The 23,834-nt window shown below is 39.1% G+C and overlaps 2 protein-coding genes across 3 annotated transcripts; one reads left to right on the plus strand and one right to left on the minus strand.

Moving 5' to 3' along the window:
* Positions 1-1,131: 1,131 nt before the first annotated feature.
* LOC121983634 (calcineurin subunit B-like) lies at positions 1,132-7,256 on the plus strand. 2 transcript variants are annotated; one of them, XM_042536355.1, is made up of 6 exons: positions 1,132-1,330; positions 1,440-1,564; positions 1,814-1,910; positions 1,994-2,103; positions 5,899-6,085; positions 6,961-7,256. In XM_042536355.1, exons 1-5 carry the CDS (start codon positions 1,261-1,263, stop codon positions 6,040-6,042), a joined length of 546 nt encoding a protein of 181 aa, XP_042392289.1. In that variant the 5' UTR covers positions 1,132-1,260; the 3' UTR covers positions 6,043-6,085; positions 6,961-7,256. The 2 variants fall into 2 exon arrangements, with proteins under 2 accessions (XP_042392289.1, XP_042392290.1); XM_042536356.1 differs by having other exon boundaries at positions 1,135-1,330; positions 5,899-5,973.
* On the minus strand, positions 7,096-10,172 carry LOC121983618. The gene is made up of 6 exons (XM_042536354.1): positions 9,710-10,172; positions 9,247-9,492; positions 8,488-8,661; positions 8,306-8,412; positions 7,785-8,110; positions 7,096-7,497 (listed from the first exon to the last, which is right to left on the minus strand). Exons 1-6 carry the CDS (start codon positions 9,851-9,853, stop codon positions 7,244-7,246), a joined length of 1,251 nt encoding a protein of 416 aa, XP_042392288.1. The 5' UTR covers positions 9,854-10,172; the 3' UTR covers positions 7,096-7,243.
* Positions 10,173-23,834: the final 13,662 nt, after the last annotated feature.

Consider the following 23,834-nt stretch of genomic DNA (forward strand, 5'->3'; position numbering starts at 1 on the left):
ATAAATAAATTTTGATAAAAACTCATAATTGTAAGAGAGTGAGATTTTGAAACATTTAACATATTTATTTCAAAAAGCTCCTAAGAATGCATTGAGGTTGATGCTGGCTCAGTGAATTTTGATTAAAATTCACCGAGTCAAAAGGGGTTTTGACTTGTCATGAGACTAGGGTTTGTAAAGGACGACAGGGTTAGAGCAAGAGGCAAGGACGATTAGGGTTCTGGGTATTGAAGACGCAAGGCTTTGAATAATGGAAGATTAAAGGGTACCGATTCTTTAGACCGTAAAATACTATTTAGAAGATGGATCATATCATAGATAAGATTTTATGAACTCTACTTATTATATAGATAGGATCCATAGAATTCCATCTATAAATGAGGTCAGATCTTTTGGTCCAGAATTTTCTCGATTAGAAGAGGCCGGATGAACTGGACCCTATTTATTTAACAGGTGGGATCCAGCCCACTCAACCAATAAATAAGCAGGGGGCCAACATTGATCCAAGGATCCTGGACCAGAGGATCCCTGCCCCCTATGAATAGGGAAGGGATCCTCTGATCTGCAAATGCTGGACCATCCCCTGGTCCAGTATTTGTATTGGTGGGAGGCAATGATCCCCACTTGTTTAACATGTGGGGGACATTGCGTCCCACCAATCCGAACAAGAATTCTTTGGCCCATTTTTAGTGGACTAGGTCATGGTCCATTATAGTGATTGGAGGGATTCAATGATCCTCACCTGCTAAACAGATGATAACCATTAAATCTCTTCAATTACTATTTCTGGGTCAAAAGTGGACTAAGATAGACGGGACCAGAGGATTTCATCTACACCAATCTATCTTTTTTAGTCCAAGAATGGATTAAAAAAGATGGTATAGAGGATTTCATTCCTTATGAATAACCCTTAATTTAAGAACAGGTCAGGGGTTGTGATCCAGAAGGCTTTCGATGGGTGAGAAATAGTAGAGTGGAAAACCTTCAGATCGCGGTCGGCGAAAGTGGTTCGGGTTATTGGGAGTGGTTCGGATGGGTAATTGGCTGAGGGGGTATTTTGGACAAATAACATATTTTCATAAATATAAAATTGGTGAAAGATAAATCGAAACCTTTTTCAGGGAAATAAAAGTTAAACAAACAAAATATAAAACGCCACCTTCTTGGTTGGATCTAGAGCGCCATTGAGAGAGGGATAAGGCCACAAGGGTTTGCGAGATTTTTGGTACCCGATTCAATCTCACACAATTCGCCTTACCGATGGGCAATACTTCCTCCATGCTCACCCAATACGACATCGAAGAGGTCCAGGAGCATTGCAATCACGCCTGTGAGTCTCCCGATGTGCCCCTTTGATCGATTCCTCTGTCAAGCTTCGCGCTCTGTTGTTTTTTCTTGTAGTATGTTAATATTTGTTTATTTATTTGCTTGATTCTTAGTTTCGCAGCAGGAGATTGTATCTTTGTATCACAGGTTCTGCCAGCTCGATCGTAACAGTAGCGGGTTCATCACTGGAGATGAGTTCTTGTCAGTGCCGGAGTTCGCAGTTAATCCGCTCTCTCAGGTTTGATGCATTTGTTTTTTTATTCTTTAAATATTATTATTATTTTTTTAGACCAACCAGGTTAATGCTTTGTCAAAACGAGCTTGATAAAATCTAGCAAACAAACTAAGCTAACACATAAACATTTCAGAGAAGAAAGAAAAGAAAAGAAGCTGCATTTGGTCATTTGAAATTAAAAATTCGATTTACAGAGATTTGTACTTTCATTCGTTGGGCAAAGTTCATCTTTAGAGTTTTTGCTTGTCTCAGAGGCTGTTAAGGATGCTTGATGGCTTAAATTTTAAAGAATTCGTCGCGTTCCTGTCTGCTTTCAGCCCTCGGATTAGCCTCCAGCAAAAAATTGAATGTGATCGCTATGTTTTTTATCTTTCCCATTTTTTTTCACTTTGCCTCTCTTTGTTGTTGAACATCACATTTTGTTTTGGGTAGTTTTATTCAAGGTCTATGATTTCAACTCCAATGGGAAAGTCACATTCGATGATATATTGAGTGTATTACGAGACTTAACAGGATCATTCATTAGCGAGCAGCAGAGGCAGGTTGGTGAGATTTATTGTTTATTGCTTATATTTGCCTGTTTTGTTTTAGAGAACATACTTGTTCATCTGTTAGATGTGGTCTTCTATGAGAATTGAAATAAGCTATTGCATTAAACAAATTTTGTGCATTTGTTATATCTTTCTCTTTGCTGCTACACGGATTGTAGGTTTGCTTTAGTCATAGTTTGATCACTCTAAGATGACTACAGAATTAAGAGAAGTGTCTATCACTAGTTTTGGCAAGAGCTGCTAACTTTCAAGAGCTATGTTCAGTTAAATTATAAATAGTATTTCATATCATATAACATCCATGTTTTCTGAGTTGACAAAATCAAGAACTGGAGGATCAAGATTGAAATACATGAAACTCTGAATTTTGTTTATGACAATTCAAGCAGTGAGTAGTGATTGAAACTGCATCCTTTTAAGTTACCTCTGAGTTGGGTGATTTCAGATTATGTAAGTTCCTGCAACTATTTTACTGTGATTCAGGTGACAACAAAATGACCATACTAATATAGATATCTAGGATATCCTTATATGTGCATAGAGTTGGTGGCTTTATGTTCTAATTTGACATGTTCTAATTTGACATCATCTTGTTGCACATGCAATATTTTCAAATAGTTTCGGTAAGCTGGTTAATGTTAATAGTCGACATCACCTTTCAGTAAATGCTGAGAGTTGACATCACCATCTCTCTTCTCATAGTATTTGTCTTGTCATTGTTCCTGCATAAGAATTTTTATAACCATTAACAATTATCTTTACTTGTAAAAAGTAACTAAAGACTCTTCATCAAAGTTCCTTCCACTTCAATTAATAGAGGCCCTTCAAGCACCTAGGAAGCAAGCACGTGAAGAGTTTCATGGCAAGTGAAACAAGCAAGATTTTTGTGCAAGTTCAGTAACCTTGAATGTAGTGTATTTCTCCGCCGAGCAATGGTGATTTAGTGAGATTTTAGTTTCTGTAGATATTGTGACATAGTGTGCTTCTATAAGATGCTTCTTTCATTTATTCAGTTAAGGTTATTCCAAATCCAATATATAGTCAGTACTAAGTTGGTTCAGGTGTGCCTTCAAGTTATTGGCATTACCAGATTAGTCATTGAGCAATTTCGAGAGATTCCTTGTGCAATTTGAGACTGAACCTGATGTTTTAGAATCGGACTGAGAAAGGAATACGGAGAAGCTCTAATCACCATGGCTATTTTGCTGGCCTAACTAAAGAAATTAAGAAGTCCAACAACTACAACTATAGTTGCTGGACTATCTGACGTGAGCCTTGCTTGAGATGTTGACTAAAGGTGACAAGAGATGCATTTAAGGCACTTGGAAGAATGATGCTCTGTTATAAAATTAGGTAATGATTCTCAAGGAGAACACCAATTAAATGGTTACAGAGAGCTACATTTCTCATAAAGAGTAGACTATGATGGATAGGAAGAATAGGAGGAGATCATATGTGCTGTATACTAAACTGCTGCAAAGATGAGAAAATGCATTGGGAGAAATGAAAAATAATAGTTAGTAACTGTTGGCTGCACTGGACGTTATCTTAGTTGGCTCTAATAAGCATGAGACAAGGGAACCGCCCATCAAACAAAGAAACTACCCAACAATAGACCGTTATGAATACTTAAACTTTTAGTGTATCACAGGTGTTCCCTGGCTTTGACTGACCAATAAAATGATGATAAAGTTTGGAATGAGTTCCTGGGTAACAGACATGCCAATTTTTAATGAATCACATGTGTTTTCTGGCTTTGGCTTGCCAACAAAATGATGATAGAATTTGGAAGGAGTTCCTGTCTAACAGACATGCCCTTCACCTGGAAGCCTCTATGCATAGTGCATCATTTTCATATCATGAAATCCCATGCCTGCATCATCCTGATAGCAATTGCTGATTGAGAAGGATCCATATGGAACACTTAATTGCATGCATACTTGATAGGTTCCTTTTTCTTAGAGTACACATCTAATAATAATAGATAGGGTGCAGTATTTGCACTTCTGTGATATCCCCAAATCTTCTTCTACTCCTTGCAAACTCTAATACAGAGTGTGGTTCAGCATTTGCACTTCTATGGTTTCCTCCAAATTTCTTCTACTATGTGCAAACTCGTTTTTTTTTGGACAGTCCAGAACATAAGTTGTTTCTGTTATTGGATATGGATCTTTGGTAATTCCTTAAACTTCCTTTCTCGCAAAACACAATGAATATTGTAGAGTTAATCTATTTATCGCTTCATATCAGTTTGTTTTGGTTTTACTAAGTCAGCCTGTCAAATTTTGAGGCTGACAGATCACAGACGTCCTTATAGCATCTTCCCACTGCCAAAACAAAAAGAACAAATATACGTTTTATTCACAACTTATTTTGTATAATGCTCTAAAGTGGGTTGCTTTATTTATAGACAATCGGACAACTTCAATTTAGTGAATTTAGAGATAATATGCTTCTTGGTTCTTGAAAAATCATTCGAGTTGACAAGTAAACTGAGAGGATGAACACATAGATTTTACAACTATGCTCTGGAAATCAGAAAATATTGTCACATGATGAACTGATAAGTTACTTCGACTATATCATCTCCAAAGAACAGCCTATTTGATCTTTTACTTTTTTTTTGTTTGTAACAATTGCTTTTCTGCTTTATAAATGCTCCAACAGGCAACAAAGTACTGGAATGTAATATGTTATTTGGGAATTGATTCAGTTTGGATAAATATCAAATAGTAATTATTAACATGGTTTTAAGTTTTATTTTGTGCTGATCAAGATGGACAAAACTTATCGTTTTGACCTTTGATTGGCTCGCAAAACACTTCAAGACACGATACAGGTGTGTTCCTCAATTTTGTGAGCCATGCAAGCTGTAGCCGCCTTCCTCATTTCCGTGAGCGTACACAGTTTCACAAGCTGCGACCACAAGGGATTTCTATGGGTGCAAATGGTAGCTTTGCAACTCCATCTATGATGGACTCTCCCTATTCCCATTCTTCTCACCCTCCTTTTTCAATTCCACATCACAAGTCCTTTCCTTTCCTCATTGATGCCATTGACACTGTCTACTGCAGAAACCACCAAGGTTCAAGCTCGCTGTTGTAGTTTCAGCCTTTTGACTTGAATATCATATTGACGTTTCAATTTATGGTATCAGAAGTGAATTTGAGGTAGGAGGAAGGAGATGAAAAAGAAAAAGAAGATAAACATAATTAAAATTTGGACTTTGTGTTTCATCTGAAATACTATGATTTTAGCATTATATTGTATGGAGGCAATCTAAAAAAATAATATTATCTCAATTTGTTTTTATTTGTGTTGTAGCATTGTAAGAGATGTCGAGTGTCGGCATAATATGATATTTATCAACATAATTGACAGAATAATATAGGATACATTTCCTTTATCAAATAGAAGTTTTGATAATTTATTAGAATAATATGTTGTGATCATTGCTGTCTGACATGATACAATATCATTTGGGTCCGGGATTGAAACTTTAGCTTGAAATCTTGGCTAATAATGCATTTAACAAGATTTATGTTGAAAAACATAGTTTTGCACGGTTAATTTTACTTCTGTCCTGACATAATGCATTGTGGATATCACTCTAGGCTGTAGTTTATGGGCTAAAGCTAAAGTGTTATATACTCTTCCATTTTTTTCTTTTCTCATAGATACCACTCTATAGGCTGTAGTTTACGGTTTAAAGCTGAAGTGTTACCTACTCTTCCATTACTCTTCCATTCTTTTTTTTTTCACTCATATATCCATATATCATTTCAGGAAGTTATAACGCGTGTCCTTGAAGAAGCTGGCTATAGAAGGGACTCCTCTCTTGTCCTATCTGACTTCATGCGGGTACGAATGTACTACTGCTTTCAGTATCTCTACTACAAATTGAGCTTTAGGTCTCTGTTTACAGATTGAAGGTGCATTGAGCTGGGTAAAATAGTAGTACTAATCTGCGTTGGTATGATCAGTTACTTGATAGCCATTCAACTAATGTTATTTGACTGTTATACACTGTTTCTTCTGTTTACATTAAGTTTCTCATTATTCTTTGTGGTTTTGGCGGACTGGGCAATCGGGTGGGTTGGATGAGTCAAATGAGTTGAGCAGGTTGTTTAGGTTGAACAATCTGAGTAAGTCAAGAGGGCTAGGCAAGCTAATTGAGCTGGGAGCACACTGATTTGGCAAGTTGGATTAGGTGTGCCAATAAGGTCAAATTGACCCGAAGCGCAAGTTGGGTTGGATGAGTTAGTCACAAATCAATCAAGTTTGACACCAAATGGGCCAAGTGGCCAGATAGATAGTCAGATGGTTTAGTAGAGCTTGGCAAGTTGGATAAACTAACAGGGCAGACAAGTCAGACAATTCAAGCTGAACAACTTGAATGTACCACTTGGGTTGATCAGACTAGTTGAGTTAAAGGGGTTGGGTTGCACGGATCTAGTATGGTGACTCAAGCAAGTCAAATGGATTGATCATGCCGATAAAGCCAAGTGGATCTAGTGGGTCAAATGAGCTAGTCGAATTGAAAGGTACAGGCTGGTGGCTCCATTGGCCGAGTGGCAATGCAGATTGGCTGCATCTGAAGGAAATTGTGCAACAGTCCAAGCTACACATGTTTGATAAAATATTTCATTGAAAATATTTTATCATTGTAAAAACTTTATTAACATTTGTACAAGAATGTAAGAATCATTATTGCTACTCAATTCTATGAACTAAAGTAAACAAAATACTTATTTCTAGTATATTCCTTTTTTATCATTATGTTTCTTAGAAATAGTCATTTTATTCCAAGCAGAATGCAGCAATGACATTTTTTTTTCCTCGATACAGATTCTTGGCAGCTCTCAGTTGAAGATGGAGGTTGAGGTTCCTATTGATTAAGCTTTACAGGCCTTCAATTCAACCTGGCATCTGGCCTGGATTCCTCTGTTTGATATGCAGTCATCAATTGACAATTTTAGAACAGGCTTTCCTTTAAACATAATGGTATTATGTACAATAATTACAAACAACAGTCATCAATCCAACCTAGTATTTGTTTTCAAACCCAGCTTCAAACTTTATGTTACTAGATTCTAAACAATATGCACAAGTTGGAAGGATATCATACAATTTATCCATCGTCATTCTTATCTTCTGAAATGTTGAAAAAGAACTGGGGAATGGATGTTACTCGAGGAAGCATTAGAAGTTCCCCAAACGATTCGATTCTTGAGATAAATGGCTTTTGATCAACAAATTCATCGTGCTCAAGTTCATCTTGAAACTCAGCATCTTGTTGCAAGCCATCACCGGCATTTTTGTGCCAAGCCTGGATTGAGTTTGTGCCTGCATCTTTCTGGAACTGACAGCAAAGAGAGTTAACACCTGAGATGGGAAAAGGAGCAATTTAGGGGTGGCGATGATCTGCAAGTCATTTAGAAGATGCAGAGTAACATCTTGGAATGCCTCTTGTTTGATAGAGCATCGACGGACATTGGATTAAAAATGCCCTAAGAAGCCTACCAGATCAATTATGCATGCTAAAAAAATCAGTATAATCAATCTAATTCCATCCACAATAAACAAATATGTAAACGAACTAAAAATAATAGCCACTAAGTAGCCTTTTTGTGACACTAGAAAAAAAAAACGTTGAAGGGAACTGATGATACCTGAGTGTGGCAAAGGCGAATCCGTCAAGGCATGGTTAAGCCTCCTTTCAACAAAATTCCTCGGTTCATTCTTACTAGACATCAATGAAGTGGCAGTGAAGAAAGAATTAGATAAACTTGAGCCGTTTCTGTAATCTTCTTTTTCGATGAGATCATGGCTTTCAGAATCATCTTGATCCTCAAAAAACAAGAGCTGTGTTTCTAAGTTTGGAGGATCTAAAGTTACATCTTGTTGCAGCCAAAGAGAATTCAGACGTGGATCACAATGAGCAATCTTCTCAATGTTTTTTCTTAGAAAACCATAAGAACATTGTAGAAAATGCCTCCTACAGGAAGGAATTGAGGTCGTCAGGAAATTAAACATATATTTCATGAATATTTTGTCAGATAACCGAAGCAATTTTAGAGGGTGAAGTTTGTCAAAGTATATAACTCCATCAAAAACAAGTACATATAAATCCACACGAGGCACAGCCAAAGAACGAAGAGAAATGTTTTGATGAAAAAAAAAAAACTTTCACCTGAACATGCTGGCCTGCCCACTAGTAAAATCTTGTGTTGGTTGCCACAAGGTATGTTTCCGAGGTTGAGGATCCGTCTCCCGAAAGAAAAGAGGTGGCTTCGCCAACTGAATACTTATGCATTAGTTTGATATAGAAACAAAAGTTAAAAACCAAATCTAATTCAATTGAATAGATCCTACCACTATATCCAAACTTTCAATCCCATCTTCTGCGCATGCCATCTTGAGAAAAGTAATGTCTGTCCACTGAATTTCAATCTTGCTCTTCAAGCTACCTTCAAGAACTTCCCAAACAAGTTTATGTTTTGCAAAGTAGCACTTTGCCACTAAATCGCCTTCGTATTTTGAGACACGCTGTTCAAAAATTGCTAGACTTTAGTTTTTCATGCTATTATCCTTCTACTAAAGAAGAAGAAGGAAGTGCAGAACTTCCACTAGGACATTAGGCCAGAAACTAGATATTGGTCATTTTTACCCAAACAAATTGAAACAGCTAAATTCGTTGTCAGGTCAAGAATCTAAGCATGTAGAAATATGAGAAAAATTATAGACAATGACCCATACAACAAAAGCAATCATGTGTAGTTGACTAATCTGAGGCTTAAGCACAAGTTAAAGGTCTTGTTGATCATTCGTTTGAATCGGCTTTAAGATCTGTGCAGATTTGCATGATCATGTGTTATGCTTTCGAGCCCCCTTTCACCCAATACTCGGTGAAAGGGGCTTCATCCTAGTTTTCTCCGTTTTCTTCTCTTGTGTGATTCTTGAGCCAATTGTCCAAGAAAACACATTGCATTGCTCTATTGTTAGGGTCCGAGTGAATTGCTATCTAAGAATGCTAGGTGAAGTGAACACATAGCCTTAATCATATACGGATCCTAAGAAACAAACAACAACGACAACAACAGCAACAAAATCATTAGCAGCGTACTCCCTCACCTCCCATGAACCAATTCTCAATAATGACATAGGGAAGTTGGAGGCTTTCATCTTATCTGGAGTCGAACCAGAGATGACTGATGACTTCAGTTCTTTCTCATTTCCAGCTTGCAAGCTCCCAAAACTTGATGCAGCTGCTGCATTTGCCTGTGAAAGTTTCATCTGAATCAAATCTACCAAGGAAGGGCTCTTCCTGAGACGAAGTCCCAAAGGGCTGGGATCATCAAGCACACTACCAACCACATACTGTAAGAAATCAACATGTTAGAATCGCATACAGAGCTTCACAAGCTGCACTCAGTTCATACCAAAGATCAATCTGCGATCTTCAAACAATATCAAAATTTCAGAACTAACACTCGTGGAGAATAAAAAATCACCCCTTTTTCAAATCCATAAAGAAAAGTTGCTGCAATCGAGCCCTAAACTTTACTTTTTGGAAACGAAAGAAACGAACATGAACCTTGAGATTGGGAACTGTGGTCTTGGATCTCTTCTTGATGCGGGGGCGCTCGTCATCGTCCGATGCATCGTCGATCTCCAACTTCGTTGCTGTCTCCGTGGAACGAGGCCCGAGCTTGTCTGAGTCTGCCGGAAGACGGGCCATCAGGATTCACTCTTTCGCTTTCCGCTTTCTCTGTTCTTACTTTTGAGAGGGCGATGAAACCCTAGCCCTAATCCGACCCCTACGAATCGATCTCGGGAGAAAAGCAGGAGGGTGAGTAAGAAGTCGAGCAAGAGAAGCAAAGTTGGAGTGGCAGAGAGAGGAGGGGGAGGAGGAGGTGGAGAAGGAGGAAGAAGAAAAACTGCGAGGGGGAAGAAGACTGAACCAAAACTGGCAAGCCGAGGTTGAGTTTTCCAAATTAGGCAATCATGGTACGGCCAGTGTGGACTGTTCTATGCGGTAAATAAGACGCGCCGTCATAGCGCTCAGTGCGAGGGCATTCTCATCCAGACTTTATGCGCGAGGATAATTTATTTATAGGACATTTTGGCTGCTTTAACGGATCGTGAATTTGTGTGGGCAAATGCAACTTCCACCGCACGGTGTGTTTATTTATAGAAAGAGTTTTCGGGAGTAAAGCATAAAATTTAATTCACTTTTCCATTTTACCTCACCAAAAAATAGAAATAAAAGGATGCATTTTTTTTATATGTATATTAAATAATTCAATTATTCAAATGTCGCATTGATTAGAGGATGATAAATTTATTATAATAAAATATATATTAATTTCCTATAGATGAATTTGTTGGGATCGTTGGGCCGGTTAGAAAGAAAGTTGAATAGCTCTGCATAAAATAAAAAATATCTTTCTCGGACTTAAATGAACACTTACATAAAGATAGAATAGAAAATGAACTAAAAAGAAAGAGACACCTGAATTTACTTGGTTACAACCGGAAAGGTTGTTAATCCAAGGAAGTGAAATGCACTAATTCTTCTTTAAACGGAGAAGTCTCTTTACAGCAGTGTAAGCAAAAAAAATTAGAAGCTAAATGTAAACTAGAGTGTGTACAAGTGTTGTAAATGAAATTGCTTGTTGATTATAGCTTCTTGGACCAAGGTTATATTTATAGCTTTGGTCGAGACGCCTGGAAGGGTTTCAGGCGCCTGGAGGAGGATAAAACTTTATCCCCTCCGTAACGGATCGCGGTCAAACACGATCTGAATATAATCGGGTTCTGAGTGCCCAAACCGTTAAAGTCAGCATGGTTGACTTTTTCGATCCGAGCCCTCTGTTCCAGTGCTGCTTGACTCGGTCCGGGGCTTCCGTTCCGACTCCGGCTCTGCTCACTTGGGTGATTTCGGCCAACCGAAATAAGGCTCATCCGAACCCAATTTCGGCCTTATCCTCGAGCAAGCTTCTGCTCCGACTTCTCGTCCCTCGAACGTCTTACATGTTCTTCTCATCCACCGGTGTACTCTTCCGCGGTGCCTCGTCTCTCAGACGCACCGAGCTCGTAGGTTCTCTCTCGTGTCGTCCTTCTCGCTAGCCGCGTCTTCCGCTCGACTTCCTGTCTACACACTTAGACACATGGATAAAAAACCAACAGGACCTAACTTAACTTGTTTGATTACATCAAAACAACCTTGGGGTTCCAATAATCTTTCCCTTTTTAATTTGAGCAACCTAAGTTAAGATAGGGAAAACAAATAAAGTTAAAGCAAAAATGAATTTTGCAATAAAGCACAAAAAGTAGAAAATTTAATATTTAGCTACCTCCCTCTAGACTTAATCTTTTTCTTCTTCCCCTTTGATCACATAACAGATGGAGTACCAACAAAAATCTAAGGGTAATCCTAATTTAAAAAAAAAAATGGTATCAAGTTTTGAAAGTTGGAAAAAAATCTCAGTAGTTTTAGAAGCTTTAAGTGTTGCAGAAAAATTTCTAAGTAAGAAAATTTTAAATAGAAAAAAAATATCGAAGTGAAAAAAAAATTTCAAAAAAAATCTAACTAAACTCTGATTTTGGAAATTTTGAGAACAAGTTTGATGGCTCTAAAAATATAAATGTAATTTTTTAGAAACATTTTCTAATAAAGAAAAAATCTATTCGGTTAAAGAAAATTTTCAAAAATTAATTTTTAAAAATTTTTGGTAAAAAAAATTTCAAAAAAAAATTTAAGTAAAATACATTTAAAAAAAACTTAAAAGAAATTTTAAGTAAAATTTTTTTAAATAATTTCTAAGTTTAAAAAAAAAATCTAAAGAAGTGAAGCATATTTGCAAAAAAAAAAAAAAAAAAAAAAGATTTAAAAAAAAAATTAAATAACTATTCAAAGCATTATCTAATTTTAATTTTTTATGTTTTATCAGTTAGTTAATTAAACATTTTATTTCAATATTTGACTTCCAGGCTATGGCGAGACACTAGACTTTTTTCGTTATTGGATCATCAATCACTTTTAGACAAAGCCGCATAAGAAAATTAAACGTTTAATTTTCTTGCTGAAAGCTCTAAGTCTAAATAAAGTTCAAGTTAGATAAGACTTGGGAACCTAATATAGGTTCTAGCCAACTGGATTGATTAGGTATTTCTTAGGGACATATTTCTTTGAAATATTTTTAATTTATCCTTTGTGATATCTAAAATAGCAATTTAGGTTATTGAACTTTCTAAAACTTGTATTATATGAACATGCATTATTTTTCAAGTTACTTATTTATTTTTACAAAATATCATTTGTTGGATCGTGAGTCTCGCTAGAGAGGGGGGGGGGGGGGGGGGAATAGCGATTTAAAAAAAATTGAGAGTACGCAGCGGAAAAGATGAAATCAAAACAATGCTAACACAAGAACCTTTTTACCTGGTTCGGAGCCTTTGGCGACTCCTACTCCAAGGCCCGCACACAAGAGTACTTTCGATGGGCAATTCACTAGCAATTTGGAAATTATTACAAACTAAGTACAGGAATACCAATGAAAAATAAAACAATACCGACAAAGGAAGAAACTAAAAGAGCAGCGCGTTTTGGAGCTTCCCAGCGTCGCAAGAGCACAGGAGAGCGGATTCTGAGTTGTTGTTCTGACTCCAGCCTTGACCCTCCTTATAAAGGAGGTTTGGGGCACCTGGAACCTTCAGGGCGCCTTGGAGTAACGTAGCCGAGCCAACCAGTGAACTCCACGTGGCACAACGACGTTGGGGATAACTTTTTGCCTCCGGGCACCTGGACCTCCAGGCGCTCGGACCTTGATTTCCAGCAGCTTCCTTCCTGCAAGAAAACGTTAGTCCGAGGTAAATATATATCCTAAAAAATAGATTATTAGTGTTAGGACCAAAAGTAGCTAGAGGGGGGGGTGAATAGCTTGTCGCGTTCGCTCGGTGCGCTTCGTTGCTTGGCGTTGCTTGTTTCTTCTTGGATGTGCAGCGGAAAATACAGAAACAAACACAAAACGCTAACACTAGGATTTTACTTGGTATCCACCTCCAAAGGAGGTGACTAATCCAAGGATCCACACCACGCACGCACCCTCCACTATGAAACACTCCTTTTCGGTAACTACCAAGGGCGGAGAAGCCCTACAAGACTCTCAGTACAAGAAGAAGAAAGGGAAATACAAGTTAAGCAAAAGCTTACAAGATGTGCAGTAAAAACCCTAACCCTAACTTCTTCCTCTTGCAATAGATCCGCCTCTTGACTTGGAAAGCCTCCAAGAACCTTCAAGAACTGGCGATCACGTGCTTGTAGAGAGCTGTGGAGGAGCTGGAATGAATCTGAGAAGAGCTCGTGAAGAGATGCCGAAGACCACGCTCGCCTGCGGCTTTAAACCCGACGCAACGGTCGGATCCCGATCGATTCGAATGTTCTGAATCGATCGGGGAGGCTTTGGATCGATCCACGGATCGATCCAGAGCGCCTCTGTGCTCAGGAAACGCGCCTGGATCGATCCACGGATCGATCCAGCGCTTATCGCGCGAAGCAGCATCGTCCCGATCGATCGGGACCTCTGGATCGATCCACGGATCGATCCAGAAGCTTTCTGTTCGCTGGGAAGAATCTGGATCGATCCACTGATCGATCCACAGCCTGGATCGATCCACGGATCGATCCAGAACTTGGTTCTTGCCCAAAACCAAGTCCCAATCCTCCCTAACCAACATCCGGTCAACCTTGACCTGTTGGTACATCATGTCTCGCATCTGGTCACTCCCTTGACCTGCTAGGACTCCCCACCAAGTGTCCGGTCAATCCCTTTGACCCACTTGGACTTTTACTCGTCGTGCCAAGTATCCGGTCACTCCATTGACCTACTTGGAGTTCCACCAGATGTCTGGTCAACCTTGACCCATCTGAACTTCCTTCCTTGCCAAGTATCCAGTCAATCCTTTGACCTACTTGGACTTCCCAACACCAGATGTCCGATCATCCTTGATCCATCTGGATTTCCTTCCTTGCCAAGTATCCAGTCAATCCTTTGACCTACTTGGACTTCCCAACACCAGATGTCCGATCATCCTTGATCCATCTGGATTTCCTTCCTTGCCTGGCTTCACTCACCAGGACTTTCACCTAGCTCTACTCACTAGGGTTTTCCATCTGCCTAGCTTCACTCACTAGGACTTCCTTCTGCCTAACTTGACAGTTAGGACTTCCCAGTCAAGTATCCGGTCAATCTTGACCTACTTGACTCTTCTTCGATCAATATCTTATTGTCAAACATCTAAACCCAAACCAAGACTCAGCTTGGTTAATCAGGTCAACCTTGACCTGAGGGATTTTGCACCAACAATCTCCCCCTTTTTGATGTTTGACAATACCACAATAACACTTACAATCCCACATGTAAGTTAGGCTAATCCTATAGCCTCCTTCTTCATGCCACTAGGTAATGAACACATAAGTTAAGCTTTTCACTCTCCCCCTAAGAGGGCAAACTCCCTCTAGGGGATGAAAACCTAACTTACTTCCATTCATTCTCCCCATATTGGCACACATCAACCCCCTACTAATAAAACACATCAACCCGTCTTTGGACACACATCAACCTATGCTCCAATTTTGGGCACACTTCAACAACTTCATCTGTTGAAGACTCTCCCCCTGAAGAGTTGCTCATCGTGATCACAACTTCACTCATTGTGATCAACACAATAATGAAGGTCCCATACCCTTCATTTATCCTTAACTTCTTCCTCAATGTAGACAAATACCCAACCTTGAGCATTTTCTAACATCTTGAGTTCCCACTTGAAATAATGAGGATATCCACTCCCCATTTCCAGTTCAACTGCTCATCCATGAGCATTCTCTTAACAGAAGGTTAACCACCTTCCAAGGTTTATGAAAAATAATTTTCATGTCTTTAAAGAGTCCCTCCCCCTAAAGACATGGTGGTAACTTCTGTCATTGCACCAACAATGACTTGGAATCCCTAAACCTTTAGGAAACCCAGATTTAGAAGTTTTGAGGTTCAAATGTTCAAAATTTGAAACAAACCTCAACCTAAACTTCAATGAAGTCTTCCTTAACCATTCCATCCTTGTTTTCAACACGAACACACCCTTTTTATGTATACAAATGTATTTTAAGGGTTTGGAATGATTACCTAGACTAAAATAGGTTCAAAGTGCTGAAATCAGGCTTTCCCAGCCAAAATCAGCAACTTGGATCGATTGGAGTTGGGTTCCAATCGATTGAACCTTTCTGAATCGATTCACTGATCGATTCAGAATACCTGGATCGATCGGCTGATCGATCCAGCGAGCTACTGCTCGCGAGATTTGCCTTCTGAATCGATCCATGGATCGATTCAGGCACTCCAATCGATCCATGGATCGATCGGAGCTCTGATAGTTGCTGAAATTCCATTTCAGTCAACTTCAGAAACCCCTAGAAAATTCTACAAAAATCCAAAAATTATGAAATTTCGTGTAGACATTGTTTAGGGCATATATTATCAAGGAAAAATAGTTTTATATGAAAATACATCATCTTTTCAAAGATTGACACAAACTTGAAAACTTGTAAAAACTTTAGTGTTTTCTTCAAGTTTGTGTCTAACTATTCAATGGTGATTACTATCAAAAGATAGCCTTCACCAAGGTTTTCCAAAATCATTTTGAAAACTTTTTCAAAACCAATATCCCACCATGTTCCTTGGGCATAATGCACATGACTTATACATTAGCTTTCCCAATGATGGGAAAACACATATCTATGTGTTTTGATGAACCTAAAACTCAAAAGAATGCACTAAATCAACATCTTGAGTTTTGTTCATCATCCTAACATCTCACTTGTATCTAATGTGCACTAAAACACATACAAGTCATCTTATAGGTCTTTGTGAGATGTAGATTTTGGTTTTGCCCTAATCTAGGGATCATGCATATCTATCTAGGTATTTTGGAGATATTAGACACCCACCTAGGATGTCACTTGTTAATAAGTGTTGTTAAATGCCTTTTGTCCTTAATTACAAGGAATTAAACTTAATGCATGATAATGTTATGACATACATAAAAAAGAAATAATTTTCAAAAGAAAATATCCTATAATTACATGATGTATGAATGTCATGACATGGTATTTTTGGATTTTTCATAATAAAACATGAACGCAAAAATAGACATGATGTCATGACATATGATGGGCAAACAATCATGGCAAGATTTAGCATAAATAAAATATACCTAGATTAACTGTCTAAGTATCCTTAAAACCTTAGCTAAACTTACAACTTAAACCTAGATTGCCCTAAAGTGCTTCAAGAAAATGTCAAAGCCTAAATTGACATTTCTAATTCCCTTGATTAATTTATGCCAGTCGAAATTAAGCATATCCTCAAATGTTGGCATATTTCATTTTTCCACAAGAGTAGCACTTCAACATAAGGCTTCAATTTCCTTTAATTTTCTAAGAGCATACCAAAATCCCAACTTGGTAGCTCTTATGAATTTCCCAATATGTGCCTTTTAAGATTAAATCAATTTTCCATCATTAGGCACATTTTACTCTTTCAAGGAGTAAATAATAATTCCATTTCATTTTCAAAGGTTAAAAAAAACTTTGAAAATGCTCCTTGAGTGTCAATTTCCTCAAAGTTGGGTTAACTACCCTTCTAATCAGAGTTGACACTCTCTAACCCATCTATGGGGTAGAGAAGATGCTCCTAGGAACCCAACACCTATTGGTGCTCCTTGGATGCTCTAGATACTCACTAGGGATAACTTCCCTAGATACCTTCCTAGTGACCTTGTTTGGCTTCTTGGAGACCTTGGTCACACTTTCTAGGTCAACTCTAGGGATAGCCTCCCTTGTGACCTTGTTTGTGACTTTCTTAGACTTCTTAGAAGCCTTAGTCACATTTATTGCAAAAATACTCTTAGGGATGACTTCCCTAGTATTTTTGGCTTGACCACTAGACCTAGGGTTTGTTCCATAACTATATGGAACTCTATGGTAAGAGGGCACATCCTTCTTAGCTTTTGGTTTGTATCCCAAACCTCTATGGCCATTGGATGGCTTTTGTACCCCTAAACCTAGGTTATGCTCTTTTTGCCCTAATAGGATATTTTCCATCCTTTTTAGGGTCTTTTCCATTTTATCAAGTCTTGACCTCAAGACTTGATTTTCCATCACTAAGTCCTTAGTTTTTGTTTTTCCATTTAGTTCATGAGCATTTTTGTTTCTAGGCTTGTAGCTACAATCCTTAGAGTTCTTGCCTAGACTTTTACCTACATTCCTAGCCTTAGATGTAGTAGTTTTGGCATGTAGGGCCACATGCTTTTCCTTAAAGCCCTCATGCTTCCTATTCTTATGGTAAATTGCATTAAAATGATAAAAGTTAGAACTATCATGCTTTTTACCATAATGTAAAGGGGTAGGCTCAATAAATGTTACCTTCCTTTTTACCTTAGAGGCTCCCCCTTGACTTGAGCTTCCTCCTTGAGCCTTGACCATCTTCTTCCCCTTAGGGCATTGACTCCGATAATGCCCCTTTTGATTGCAAGAGAAGCATATGATATGCTCCTTGCTCTTCTTTGTTCCGGGAATGGTCTCCTCGGGCTTCTCCTTGCCCTTTTGCGTCACTTGACCCTTCTTCTTGGCCAAGTTGGGACACTTGCTCTTGTAGTGCCCACTTTCCCTACACTCAAAACATATGATATGATTTTTATTATTAATTGAAATGTTTATACCTTCTTGTGTAGGGATGGCACTTGCTCCTCCATTTGATATTTCTTGAATTTCGGAGGTGGCACCATCTTCTTCTTCTTCACTTGACCCGGATGTAGAAGCTTCTCCTTCTTCTTGATCCGGCGTCACCAAGGATTGCTCCCCCTCAATCCTAGAGGTGGAGGCTTCATCATCTTGAACATGAAACAAGGAGTATGCTCCCTCCTTGTTCCCTTCGTTGCATTCCCTTGAGGATGAAGCTTCTTGGATTTCCTCTTCTTCGGAGGTTGAGCATCTCTCAACCTCGGAGTCCTCCACTTGATCTTGCTCCAAAGAGTCACCCTCTCTGGATTCTTCATGATCTTGTACAGTGGAGGGGATCTCTTTATGAAGTTTGTCCAATTTGCTCCATAATTCCTTTGCATCTTCAAATTCTCCAATTTTGCAAAGGATGATGCTTGGCAATAAATTGACCAAAAGCTTGGTCACTTTGTCATTAGCCTCGCACCTTTGGACTTGCTCTTGGCTCCACTTGCTCCTCTTGAGAACTTTACCCTTTGAATTTCTTGGAGTCTTGAAGCCTTCCATTAGAGCAAACCATTGCTCTATCTCCATCATAAGAAAATTTTCGATTCTTGATTTCCAAGAATCGAAACTCGTAGAAGTGTATGGTGGAGCCACCCTTGTGTCAAATCCAAGCCCATCTTGGAATTGCATCTTAGAGTTGAGCTTGATAAAGTCTTGAACTTGAAGAATTTGCTCCAACTTCTTCACCCTCTAGCTTTTCTTGATATGCTTGACCCTTCCGGCGATGATTCCGGTGAAGAGCGGCCTTGCTCTGATACCACTTGTTAGGACCAAAAGTAGCTAGAGGGGGGGTGAATAGCTTGTCGCGTTCGCTCGGTGCGCTTCGTTGCTTGGCGTTGCTTGTTTCTTCTTGGATGTGCAGCGGAAAATACAGAAACAAACACAAAACGCTAACACTAGGATTTTACTTGGTATCCACCTCCAAAGGAGGTGACTAATCCAAGGATCCACACCACGCACGCACCCTCCACTATGAAACACTCCTTTTCGGTAACTACCAAGGGCGGAGAAGCCCTACAAGACTCTCAGTACAAGAAGAAGAAAGGGAAATACAAGTTAAGCAAAAGCTTACAAGATGTGCAGTAAAAACCCTAACCCTAACTTCTTCCTCTTGCAATAGATCCGCCTCTTGACTTGGAAAGCCTCCAAGAACCTTCAAGAACTAGCGATCACGTGCTTGTAGAGAGCTGTGGAGGAGCTGGAATGAATCTGAGAAGAGCTCGTGAAGAGATGCCGAAGACCACGCTCGCCTGCGGCTTTAAACCCGACGCGGTGGGATCCCGATCGATTCGAATGTTCGCGATCGAGGGAGGCTTGGATCGATCCACGGATCGATCCGGCGCCTGTCGCGCGAAAGCGCTGGATCGATCCACGGATCGATCCGGCGCTTATCGCGCGAAGCAGCCGCGATCGATCGGCTGATCGATCGGGACCTCTGAATCGATCCACGGATCGATCCGAGCTTCTGATTTGGAAGAATCGGATCGATCCACCGATCGATCCACGGCTGAATCGATCCACGGATCGATCCGAACTGGTTCTTGCCCAAAACCAAGTCCCAATCCTCCTAACCAACATCCGGTCAACCTTGACTGTTGGTACATCATGCCTCGCATCGGTCACTCCCTTGACCTGCTAGGACTCCCCACCAAGTGTCCGGTCAATCCCTTTGACCCACTTGGACTTTTACTCGTCGTGCCAAGTATCCGGTCACTCCATTGACCTACTTGGAGTTCCACCAGATGTCTGGTCAACCTTGACCCATCTGAACTTCCTTCCTTGCCAAGTATCCAGTCAATCCTTTGACCTACTTGGACTTCCCAACACCAGATGTCCGATCATCCTTGATCCATCTGGATTTCCTTCCTTGCCAAGTATCCAGTCAATCCTTTGACCTACTTGGACTTCCCAATACCAGATGTCCGATCATCCTTGATCCATCTGGATTTCCTTCCTTGCCTGGCTTCACTCACCAGGACTTTCACCTAGCTTTACTCACTAGGGTTTTCCATCTGCCTAGCTTCACTCACTAGGACTTCCTTCTACCTAACTTGACAGTTAGGACTTCCCAGTCAAGTATCCGGTCAATCTTGACCTACTTGACTCTTCTTCGATCAATATCTTATTGTCAAACATCTAAACCTAAACCAAGACTCAGCTTGGTTAATCAGGTCAACCTTGACCTGAGGGATTTTGCACCAACAATTAGCACAGTTCATAGTTTAACAAAAAGAGTATTAATTAGATTCCATCTCTCCAAGACCGAAATCTAATCAGGATCTCGACTTAGAGTTCCGAAATGGTTCTAAGTCGGATCGGCGCCTAAGTTCCCTTCCCGAGAACGCGTCCTCACAGTCACTCCCCTCCAGTGACTTACCTTTACTTACCTGCCAGACGTCAGGTCAGCCCTTCGACCCGTCTGGACTTCGTGCCAACTATTCGGTCAGCCCGTCGACCTAGCTAGACTTCGTGTCAAACGTCAGGTCAGCCCATCGACCCGTTTGGACTTCGTGTCAGCTATCCGGTCGGCCCGTCAACCTAGTTGGGTTTCGTGCTAGATATCAGGTCAGCCCGTCGACCTGTCTGGGCTTCTCCTGCACACTCGGTCAGAGTGTTAGATCAACAACAACACTAACTTAGCCTAATTTGTCATTCATCAAAACCTAAGGTAGACCGTTAGTACTAACCACACCAATAATTTCTCCCTTTTTGATGGAATGACAACTTGGTTAAGTTAGTGTAAAATGCAAGTAAAACAAACATTAACAGGTTTTTAAATTAATTTTTATTTTTAATTTATTTTAGCTAACTTAACCACCTAACCCTCCCCCTTTGGCATTCATCAAATATAAACATGGAGCAACTAATCATAAATACAAAAACATTGCAAAAAGAGTACAAACACCAATCAAATTGACTCAGGGGAGTTAAATAATTAGAAGTTTTACTTTAAAAAGTATCTCTTATCCTTTTTTAAAATGGCTAAGTTATAAGAAAGATAACTTGGAAAGAGTAATTTTTAAGTTTTGAAAAATGACTAAGTTAGAAAGATAACTAATTTAGTAACATATCTTGTAGATTAACTTTTGTAAGATAAGTTAAGAAGAATCCAAAATTCCAAACATAAGTTTATATGCTCCAAAATTTTCAAAATGGATTTGAACTTGACACATTTTTCAAACATAAATTCTATAAAGATAATTTTACAAAAGTAAAATTTTCAAAAACCAGGTAAATTTAATGTTCAAAATCTAATTTTTCAAAGTTAAGTTTGTGAAATCTAATTTGCAAAACTAAGTTTGTAACATTCGATTTTCAAAACCAGTTTTCAAACCAAGTTTATAATATACAATTTTCAAAACCAAGTTTAAAAAAATTAACATAAAACTTAGTTTTACAAAGGTTAGGTTTCATAAGCACATTTCTAAAACATTTTTAGAAGAATATTTTCCATAACCTAATTTCAAAAATATTTTTAATAAAAAATAGATGTGAAAGTAGTTCTTGCTCCCCCTGAACCTGACATTATTAAATCTGTCTAACCGGTTAGCTACTTACTGACTATTCAGAGGATAGCAACTTTCACTTGGTTAGTCAAGTTAAGTCTAAGCATCAGTTAGTGTTTGACTGTACTGATTGACTTAATTTGATTAATATATATTTTGTATTTAACACCCAGACTCATATTGATGTACTGACATAATCATCTTAAGTCCAGACAATTTGCCTATGCATCTCACCCTGTTCAATGTTTGGCAGTCACAAACAAGGGAATCCTAGGGTGTTGGTGAGATGCTCAAGTACTAGCCCTAGGGGTACATGATTTCTAAGGAATTATTCTAGTCTAAGTCTAAAACTATTTTGAAATTCTAAAAATAGGAAATTTTGAAAGCATTTTACTTAGAATTTGAAAATGCCTATTTGAAAATAATTTTTGTAATCCTAGTCTATTAAACAAACCAGAGTCAATCATTTTCAAAGTTGAGATATACCTAAGTAGGTGTAGTCGAGAATATCATACTTCAATATCAAAGTCAAGGTACAATGATCATGATAAAATATACATAGGGATGTCTATCAAGATGAGGAGGAGGGGGTGGTTCGGATCTCAAGGAACGGAACATCTCGATCAGCTCAGCGTGACGGGTCCGAGCATCCTCTCAGGAACTGGATAGATCATGTCGAATGTCCGAGATATCCTGTCTCACGTCTCATCCCAAGTCGGAGACCTCCTGCCAAAGGCTCGTCATGGATAGCTCGAGTCCGACAACTCGATCGCCTAGAGTGCGATCAGCGGGACGAGGTACTCGGCCTGGAGGTGGAGGTGGTGCCGGGGCTGGAGCGTCCTCGCCAAATAACGCAACCATAAACTCATCATGCTCTGCCGCCTCCTGGGCATCTAGGTCTGGCTGGTGTTGTGCCCCCCTCCGCCAAGACATGACACCATCATCATCATCTATGTGGACACTCGCTAACGAGAAGCTCCTAGGTCCTATGACGTCGAACTCAGTCATGGCCCGAACATTACCTCGGGTGACGTCAATATGTAGGTGGGTGAAATATGCCGTCAAAATATGACAATAAGACATATGAACTCGAGCGCTAGTGACATATCCAGCTGCGTAGATAATGGTCTGAAATATATGTAGACTAATATCTATATCTAATCTATGGGAAAGTGCGTACAAAAGAAAGGAATGGAATGGACGCATCATTCCTATGTCGCGAGTGGATAGTGGTAATATACATTAAACTAAGACCCTATAGAGTGCATAATCATGAACTCGAAGGCCAACTGACCTAAACATAGTGACGGTGGGTACACTCTCCCCTCCGAAAAAATATGAATAAATCGTATCCAGAGTGATGTGTGAGTAAGGATCACCAAATGGTAGATCCCCAGGAGGTAACACTGAAAACGACACACAGATGGTTGTAACCCTAAGAAGTCCTGGATAGTGGTAGGAGATAGTGTAATATCCGTATCAGCTACCCTAGTAACGTAAGTGAGATCATCTACCCTAACCAAGTTATTATAAAATTCAGCACATAAATCTATGTTTACTGAATTGGTACAGTAAACAAGGTTCCGTAAGTTATAGTGGCTAATAACCTCTATAACTGGAAAACAAGAACGTAAGAAGAACTCTCTATCTAAACACTTAGTCCCAATAACCATGTAAATGGTCGACTCAAACTTAATCCTAAGTTCTTCAGTAGGGAACCTAGGGTCTATACTAGCAGTTGAGGGTCCAACACCAGATCTAGAACGTTTTCTACAATAATAATTAAAAATGCTATAATAGGCATGAATCAATGAAATATTTAAAAATAAATTAGGAGGAAAGGTTTTACCGAGGCATCGTGATGAGAATTTTTAGAGATGACGACCTCGGTTGATTCGTAGCAACGAAATAATCGCAGTATAAAATTTTAAATTTATCACTCTCATGGTAAAACTCAGAAAGAGCCTTAGCAAGAGTGAAAAAGGGGGGGGGGGGTGCAAAGTGTGAGGGTGCCCCTGATCACGTTGGGCTCCACGTGGGCCTGATATGAATTTTTTTTGCTGATTCTTTGTTCTTATATTTTAACACCTTCTAAAAGTTAAAATAAATAATGGATATCAAATTTGAACTCCTTGCAATACCAGAAATCCATAGAAACTGAAATTGGTGTAATTGGAGCTCTCTAGGTCCATCAGTGAGTTTTGACCGAAATCCACTGATGGACCTAGAGACCTCAGATTACACTCATTTCAGTTCCTGCAGATTCCTGATGTTGTAAGGAGTTCAAATTTGCTATTCATAGTTTATTTTAGCTTCTCTAAATGTATTAAAATATTATCAAAAAATTAACTAAATTTTAAATGTCGTTGATG

The sequence above is a fragment of the Zingiber officinale genome, chromosome 1B (assembly GCF_018446385.1).
Source record: "Zingiber officinale cultivar Zhangliang chromosome 1B, Zo_v1.1, whole genome shotgun sequence".
In the NCBI taxonomy this organism is placed as follows: domain Eukaryota; kingdom Viridiplantae; phylum Streptophyta; class Magnoliopsida; order Zingiberales; family Zingiberaceae; genus Zingiber; species Zingiber officinale.

What these genes read in the sequence shown, in the direction of transcription:
- LOC121983634 (XM_042536355.1), top strand. Translation starts at nt 1,261, where the DNA reads ATGGGCAATACTTCCTCCATGCTCACCCAATACGACATCGAAGAGGTC. An exon ending in GGAGCATTGCAATCACGCCT is followed by an intron (nt 1,331 to 1,439) that starts GTGAGTCTCCCG and finishes CTTGATTCTTAG; the next exon opens with TTTCGCAGCAGGAGATTGTA. An exon ending in CAGTTAATCCGCTCTCTCAG is followed by an intron (nt 1,565 to 1,813) that starts GTTTGATGCATT and finishes TGCTTGTCTCAG; the next exon opens with AGGCTGTTAAGGATGCTTGA.
- LOC121983618 (XM_042536354.1), bottom strand. Translation starts at nt 9,853, where the DNA reads ATGGCCCGTCTTCCGGCAGACTCAGACAAGCTCGGGCCTCGTTCCACG. An exon ending in CCACAGTTCCCAATCTCAAG is followed by an intron (nt 9,493 to 9,709) that starts GTTCATGTTCGT and finishes GATTTCTTACAG; the next exon opens with TATGTGGTTGGTAGTGTGCT. An exon ending in TTGAAAGTTTGGATATAGTG is followed by an intron (nt 8,413 to 8,487) that starts GTAGGATCTATT and finishes ATAAGTATTCAG; the next exon opens with TTGGCGAAGCCACCTCTTTT.